Here is an 8,647-nt window from a genome sequence, read left to right as displayed (position 1 = left end):
TGAGTTTGGTTTCTACTGACCATCTGTCATAGCTGCTGTCAGCTTCACAAGCCTCATGAACTTTGCCAGTACTGGTGTTAGACTTCAAAAGATGCTACACCCACCCACCGCTATCACACGGATCCACAGACCGTATTGTGGCAGTGTGAAACAAAGCGTGGTTTTGGGAGGAATAGAAGAGGCTGCCCCTGCGTTTCAGTTTTCCTCCTTCCAAAGTAGCAGGCATTTAATTGGATTAACCGGACTAAAGTCACTACTGCTTGAAGAGGTAACATCAGGTTCAGCATCAGATGCCTTCTTGGCAATCAGAATACTTTTATTCAGGGCCATTTGATACATGGTGGGAACTAAATCTCAGTTGGAAGATTGTATTCTCTTCTCAGACAAGGTTTGTAGCAAGATGAGGTGGAATGCATTAGATATCTATAAAATAGCTTGTATGGCATAGGAGAAGTAAAGAGCTTTTAAAATCTAGTTTATAAAGACCTTAGAAACCTGGAAAGCAAATAAAGCAACAGACATTCATGAGCTGTATCCATGCATTTCATCAATGCAGCCTAGCACAGCTGATTGACATAAACTTCAAAATATATTTATCAGGTATTAATTCCTTTTAAATTCTCTATGAGAAATGTAGGGGCATGATAGTCCCTGTCAATTCCCCTCTTTGTATTCACCTCACAAACTTGTATATTTTTACGTCTTGTGGATCTTGATGTGCATATTTGTCACACTGACACAGTGGTTGTTGCTGACACTCTTCTGTAGTCTCCTGTGACTACCCAGCAGCTCTGAGAAGAGGTTTGTTAACTGGTGTTCTGGCCACTGGTTTCACACAGGCTGAGGAGGAACTGTTCTCACCTCTGTTTAGGAGTCTGTACATCTGACGTTGGTTCATCTGAGCAGTTTAAGAGCATTTTTCTACAGGGTGCAGAACACTGAGTTTCAAATCCCTGTTTGCAGACTTTCTTGCTTTTTTAGAAATTCATGTTCTGGGCTAAAATTTCCAAGTGTATTTCAGATTTGGCAACCAAGGAAAGTAAAAATGGACAAGAAGGATCTCTTAGGTATGATCAGGTATACATAGCACATTAATAATTGTGGTATCATTTAGCAGCTATCATTTTTTACAAGATTGTAATAATTTGATTATGTTAATCCTGTTATTTTGTCATTTCATATACAATTATTGAGTAGATCACAGCTTCCTTCATAGTATTGGTGACCTGTTACTGACCCCTGGTCTGTTTATTAACAGAATAAACTTGGGTACACTTGGCAAACAACACTGGTATATGCTACGCTCTCTACCTCTCTCTAGCATTCTTTTATTTTACTACCCTAATGAACATAGAAAACACCTTGTGAAATAAAGAAGTCTCTAATACATAGGGAATGTATCGTAGTCTGAGGAGACCCATGAAGTTGGAGGTAGCTTTTGTTTCGAGCCATTTGAGCAGGCACATTTCTGAGACTGTTCTCTCTTCTCATTGGCAAATGTCCCCTGACAGTTGTGGTAAGCTGGACACAATCATTCCTCAAAATCTGCTCTGTTAGCATAGATATCAAGCTGGAGCAGCCAATACAGTTTTACTGTCTGTACCATGCCTAGGGTGCTTGCCTACTGAGCTTCAAGCATGCCATCTCCTGGACTTCCCCACCTACACTGAATGCATATGAATTACAGGTTGGTTCCTGCACTACAGGTGGACATGTGGCAGCCCAGCAGCACCTTCCACATCGTCGAAGGTACGGTCACCGACGTGCGAGTACCACAGAACACGTCCCGAAGTCTGCTGCCCTACCTCCAGCAAGCAAACATCCAGTACACGTAAGCCTGTGCTTCGCTTTCTGTGCCTCACTCCAGAGATCTGGCCTCCAAGGCAGGTCTGCATCTACTACACCAAGTGCACTTGAAAATACGTTCCACGTCACAGCAATTAGACTGGCAGACAGCTAGACATTGCCAAGAAAACAACCATTTTAATGGGAGAACAGAAAAGCTCCCACAGGCAGGCAGTTTTAATTAAATGTCCTCCTTTGGAGTCATGCTGAAGTGTTTTCAATGTATATGAAATCACATCTGTTAAGAGAGGGATGGCAATTACTAATTCTACAGCCTGCTTTGCTTCTCTGTGTATTTAAAAGGAGCTAGGTTTGTTTACAAGTCTGCTGCAAATGCGGAGGTGGCAAGCCTTCTTCATGAATTATAAAGGAAAGTACTAGTTCTGTTTCATAACTTTTAATTCCTCATGACCCAAGGCATGTCATACAGAACAAATACATGCTAAGGATCACGCATCATTTATAGCACTTCTTAAAAGCATTCAAGACAGTTTTGGAGTATACTTTTTATTTCTTATTTATCAATGTGGTATACTAGACAAGAGTAATGATCTTGTCATTAAAGCCTTTTCAGTGAGATGCTGAAGCATCTGAATAATCAGCTGATGAGCTATTTGAATTCTCAAACATTTGCTGAATAAAGCCCTATGTGAAGCTATTTATACTTGTGAGAAAAGGATGCTGCAAAGCATAGTGTATATTATACGTACCGTTATCAGAATTCCATTTTTATTATAACAATGGTCTCTTATTAATTTGTCATTCTAAAAATACAAAACCAAATATTAGGAAATTAATTATGCAGGCCTGGTAGCTGAAGTTCAGAGCTACTTTCATGTGGGCTCTACACTGTTTCAGTTTTGTTTGTTTTTAAAAATTAGATGGGGATTTCTGTAATTGTTTTTCTGTGCTTACACAAAACATGTCCCCTAATTACTGTGCCCCAGCAGTTGCATTCACGACTGCTGCTGTTCCTGCTCACAGTAATCACCTGTAATGAAATGACAGAGGCCCATTTTATATGTGTTATAAACACTCCCTGTACTTGAAGACCTTTACTTAGGTTGCTGAGCAAAGTGTGCAAGGGCAAGAACTGCAAGAGTGAAGGGTCTCTGCAGTTTACCGAAACAACGTCCTACAAATGGAAGGACACAACTACATTAATTTTCCACATGGAAAATTTCTTTCTGGCACACAAGTTGCGTGTGCATAGAAGGAAGCAGGGCAGCTCTCCTCTTCATCTCACCCCAACCCATTTCAGACTCCTTGACCGCTGGGTCCCAGCTGTCAGCTGCAAAGCCTCGGACAAACATGTGCTTGTCCTGACAAGCCTCCTGAGATCCGTAACTCCACAAGAGCCAGTGGGATCGGCCATGAAAGCAGCAACAGCTCTAGTCTGGGATCAGCAGGAGCAGGGCTGCCAGGGTGGCCAGACACAGCCGTGCCTACAGCGCAACTGGGATGGGGACCACAGCCCTGAGCTGAAGTGCAGCTCCACAGCCAAAGGGCTGAGGCACCCGACCAGGTTTCATACAGCTCCTTTCTCATGGCTGTTTTTTCACAATTTTTTTTAATTTATTTTCAGCACATTATTTGCAAATAATGCAAGTGTATCAATTCAATTGATACATCCCTTTCCCAACTGGAAAATCTGAGGCAAACACCATGTAAAATTTCAGCCTGATGGAGTGTCAATTGCATAAATTACAACAAATTTCTAGACTGGAAGCATTAAGCAGCCCTAATAATGAACAAGGTGACAGCCCTTGCCTGTAGAACAGGCTTATCTGTCCCAGTGTTTGACTTAATGACAATAAGATGGCCGTGAAAACAATCCAGGCATCAGATACACTTTTACTGTACCAAGTTGTCTGGATTGTTAAGTTCTCTGGCAACAAAGCCACGTAGGTTGTATTGAAACCTGAGGGACCTAGGAGCCTTTGGATGTTATGAGCACACACAGTACACAGTCATGTAAAAGTAAATAAAGACTACAAAACCTCATTTGGACTACAGACACATAAACAATCAGGAGTTGTGAAATTAAATCTATTATTGTAAAAGTGAACAAACAGAGCTTGACCCTGGTAGGTACTTAAACTAAATTCAGCAAAGCAGACAAGTTGGGTTTTTTTTAATATTAGATGTCCTAATGACTTGAATAAAACCACTGCTTTAATCTAACTACAGGATCTTTACAGTGCTGGTCTTAAGAGTGTATAGCACTTTGCAAGTCAAGACTATAGGCTCTTAGTTTGCCTAATGAAAATTGCTGATGTAGACCAATGAGATTCCTAATTATACAATTACTTCACTAATACATTTGAAGAAAGTGGATAACCTTTACTTTGATACATATTGCAGATAGACCTCTTCAAGATATCTGCTGCACAGTTGACTTAGGATCAGAGTGAATGTATATTTTTTTCTATCTTTTTCCAATCATTGCAGCTATTGCTTGTAAGACTTCAGAGGGTTGAATGTGATCATCATTTTACAGTAATGATGAATTAGTGGTATGGTAATTATTCTCTGCCATGCTTCAAGAGAAGGTGGTATGCAAGGGATGGCCCTCAGTTTTACGGTGATGTTACTGATGTCAGTGACAATATTCCCAGCATCTGCCACTGTGTGATGGAAGGGACAGACGCTTCAAACTCTGATAGAATTATTTTTAGATGTTTTTGCAGCATTACTTGGTTTTGCCATAAACCAGGAAAGTTTTCAGCTTGAACCACTATTCCTGCATTTTGTTCTTAATGCAAAGAACCTCTCACTTTTTATGCACGCATATCTAAGTTACACTTAGTGTTGTTTCATGTTTTCCCTTAGTTATTTAAAAATAACTGGCAACCAACTATTGCAGGTAGATAATCGTAAGTAACAAACTACACATAAGGTTTTTCATTGTTTGTTGTGTTTCAGACAGAACGATAATGCCATCAAGTTCTTTAATTTTTTGTTTTGCCTCTACAACTTGTAGGTATATGTAATGTTCCATGCCAGTACACTACTCCTGACAGAAAGTATGTGCATGCTTTTCTAAGCCTAAAAATATGGTTTTTAATGTTTTTAAGTAAATTTTTGAAGATTCGTGATCATGTCATATAACTGGATTATAAAAGAAGACAACAAATGTTGCTCCATAAACAAATGAAGGTGGCTTCTCCTTCACATTGGCTGCATTATTTACATCATTCTGTTTTATTCACTTAACAAACTGATTGTGCTTTTTGAAGGCACTGTTAGATTTCAAAGCAGCTGGAGTATTTCTTTGGCAGCATATATTCAAATGAGCCTGAAGCACTCTATTGTCAAAATATAACAGATGAAGTAACATAGGATGGTTTTACTCCAGCTATATTTCTTGTAAATGGGATTGTTGTTCTGCTTTAGCCTATGTGTTCTACTAGTTTTTCAGTAATACCGCTATCTTTTTTTACCTAGGATTCTCATATCAGACCTGCAGAAAGCAATAGAAAACCAAACTGGATTGAGGTCACATAGGAATCGAAGGTCCCTTTCTGAGTATAACTATGAAGTGTATCACTCCCTGGAAGAAGTACGTGGAAATTCATGTTGTTCCTCTTATCCGCCACACCATTGTGTTTAATAAGGCTAAGATTTCATGCTCTACAAGTTATGGTTGCCTATTCATCTTCAGAAGTATTCAAGTATTTCTTCTTAAAAAATGGGCACCTTCTCGAAAATATGTATTTTTTTAATATTTGTATTCAAGGCTTATCTTGACATGTAACTATCTTTGACAGCTTCTGAGTTCTTTTTTTAAGATAGGGGTTTGATGGATTAAGATATTTCAGTGATTAGCCTCAATGATTTATTTAAGTAAGCAATATGAGCAAATGTTTAAGTATTTGCACAAGAGGACCAAAGACTAACAAAGACTTACAGATTCCTATATAAGGGATACTATCATGGAAGATAGCCACATAAACGATTTTTTATTATTTCAGTGTACTCATATATACAGTTTCAGTTGCACCAAGACAAAGTCCCTAGGCAGAGCATGGAAGGTGCTGCATCCCATAAAACAAATATTGCAAGCAGCATTGAATCCTGCAGGTCAATCTGTTTGCTATTCTGTGTCCTGGCAGGCTGACTCAGGGACCTTCTTTCTTCATTCTACTAGTATTTAGTGGGAATGGCAGATTAGCCCCATCCTCAGATTTTCTATGAACAGCTAATGCATTTCAGTAATATCCAACAATAAAATGGAAAAAAAAAATCCCATATGACTGAATGCATCCAGCCTCTGGCTATAGAGCTATGAGAACCCAATGATAGTTCAAGTGTGAAAATAAAACCAAAACAAAACATAACAACAAAAGACAAAAAAAATTACAGGAAAATCCAAAACCATACAGAGGATTCAGAGCTCAGATCTGAATTGTTACAATTGCTTCATATGTGCTAAGATTGTAGTAACAATTTTATTTCTGTATTTGCAGATCCAGAGTTGGATGCATCATCTGAATAAAACTCATTCAGATCTTGTTCACATGTTCTCTGTTGGGAAATCCTATGAAGGGAGACCACTGTTTGTACTCAAGGTAAAGATTAAGTAGTCATTAATCAGATTGAAATCTGGAATCAGTGACAGACACTTTATTACTTACAGTGTAGAATGTACATTGGAGATGCAGGTTATTAGTGTTTCCTAAGGATAAGCTGCTTAGATCTAAGTATCACTTGGAATGTCATATTTAATGAACAAAAAACTAAAAGCTGGAAAACTAAAAGCCCAATCCTATTTACTTGGATTGGATATGGATGAAGATTACAGGCCAAGTTCAATTAGCAGGATTTGGATTTAAGGGAATTGGAAAGTTTTGTGTTTACAAATTTGAAAGCAGTTATGCTGGAGGGGGACTCGGGAGCCCTTCTCAGCATGTGCCGCATATGCTTCCTCTTTAGCTACTGACAAAACTTCAGGGTTATGTGCTCTAAACTCACTTTATTAGGATCACAAATTAGAGGGTGTCAGCAAGATGCAAAATAATTACTTTCAATGTAGTTTCTTTTCATCTGCTGTTGCAGAGTTCTGAAAATTTGATTCTGCATCAGGCTATTCCTGTAGCATTGTTTTTCCTCACCCTGTTCCATGTGATATTTAAGAATTTCATTCCTCATAAAAAAGGAATTGACAGATCTCATTTTTCCTGTAATTTTTTTTCTATAGATCAGCTTCATTACCTTGGCGTACCTGCGTGTCATTGTCTTGGCCATACCTTTGAAAACAATGAATTTCTTTTCCTTTATATGAGGAAGTTCAAAATGGTTTAGTGTTTCTAATATTCTATTTTCTCATTATTATATCACATTAATGTCATGAGACCTATTGATATTTCTATGAATATTCACACTTCAAGTTAGGTAAAACATCACGGCCCTACAAGAAAGCTGTCTGGATAGACTGTGGGATTCATGCAAGAGAGTGGATTGGCCCTGCCTTTTGCCAGTGGTTTGTGAAAGAAGTAAGTGTTTAATGATTTTCAGTCATGCAGCTCCTTCAGTTCAATAAACATGTTTTATTTCTATAATGGATCTAACATATTATTGATAAGAACAATAACTATCTACTATACTTGGGTTTTTTATTTAGTTGGAGAACACTTAAGTGTATGATAAAACACTTAAGTGTTTGATAAATGAAGATGATAGTGACAGCCAGACACAGCTAGGCACAGGACAAAAATATGCCTGACACATACGGGCAAAGAAGTAGGATTTTATTCCAAGACCTAAAAACATAGAGATTGTAATTCTGGTAATGCTCCAGGTAAACCAGTGCCAGTGTGTACTGCTTCAGATCCGTTCAGTAATATCTTTGCTTTAAGGATTAAGAAAGACATTTATCCTCTGTATAATTCCATTAACAATAGGAAACTAAAACCATAGAGAGATTTCACCCAAAATTATGGATTTCGTATTCTCTGAATATCAGGTACTTCCTCCAATGTTTGTTTGATCCTATCTGATTGGATTTATGCTCCCTTTATCTTTGATATCTGGGGTCTAGCCTTCATACCCATACCTTTGCCATTTTTCAAATGATCAGTGAAATCAAATGGAATTAGAATTTTGCTTTCTACTTGTCTAGTACATCTTTTTTTTTAAATATCAGCACTTAAAATTTTCTAATTTAGGATTCATTTCATATGCACGATATGTTTGCAGGGTTTTGACATTTCCCCTTAACCAGAATACTTTTGTTCAGGACAGCATATTAGCTGCACAGTGGATACTGTTTTGCAATGCAATTTACAGAAGTCAAAGAAGGCTTCAAAAAAACCAACAGATGTGCTTTCAGTATCTTCCATACCACTTTTTTCTCAAAATAAGTGATGTAAAATCTTTGTTTACAAGGTTCTTCCTACAAACACACAATTTTCTCACTTCTGTCCTATTCCATCACTGTAGAATTTTACAACGTACAGTTCAGGAAGGACAGGGAACTGCTTGAGAGAGTCCAGCACAGAGCCACCAAGATGATTAAGGGAGTGGAGCATCTCCCTTATGAGGAAAGGCTGAGGGAGCTGGGGCTCTTTAGCTTGGAGAAGAGGAGACCGAGAGGTGACCTCATTAATGTTTATAAATATGTAAAGGGCAAATGTCAGGAGGATGGAGCCAGGCTCTTCTCAGTGATGCCCAATGATAGGACAAGGGGCAATGGGTGGAAGCTGGAACACAGGAGGTTCCGCTTAAATTTCAGAAGGAACTTCTTTACAGTGAGGGTGCCAGAGCCCTGGAACAGGCTGCCCAGGGAGGTTGTGGAGTCTCC

General features: G+C 38.6%; 1 protein-coding gene across 1 annotated transcript in view; it reads left to right on the top strand.

Moving 5' to 3' along the window:
- Positions 1-981: 981 nt before the first annotated feature.
- The window catches only part of CPA6 (carboxypeptidase A6), a gene marked incomplete at its 5' end in the record, with an annotated part of 33,395 nt that continues 25,729 nt past the window's right edge, over positions 982-8,647 (top strand). Inside the window, 5 exons of the mRNA XM_010178241.1 lie at positions 982-1,077; positions 1,707-1,831; positions 5,293-5,407; positions 6,315-6,416; positions 7,236-7,340. Of these exons, the coding sequence (XP_010176543.1) occupies positions 982-1,077; positions 1,707-1,831; positions 5,293-5,407; positions 6,315-6,416; positions 7,236-7,340 (543 nt within the window). The remainder of the gene's footprint in view (positions 1,078-1,706; positions 1,832-5,292; positions 5,408-6,314; positions 6,417-7,235; positions 7,341-8,647) is intronic.

This window comes from Antrostomus carolinensis, unplaced genomic scaffold, assembly GCF_000700745.2.
Source record: "Antrostomus carolinensis isolate BGI_N321 unplaced genomic scaffold, ASM70074v2 scaffold8911, whole genome shotgun sequence".
Lineage (NCBI taxonomy): Eukaryota > Metazoa > Chordata > Aves > Caprimulgiformes > Caprimulgidae > Antrostomus > Antrostomus carolinensis.
This window is presented reverse-complemented; position numbering and strand designations above follow the sequence as displayed.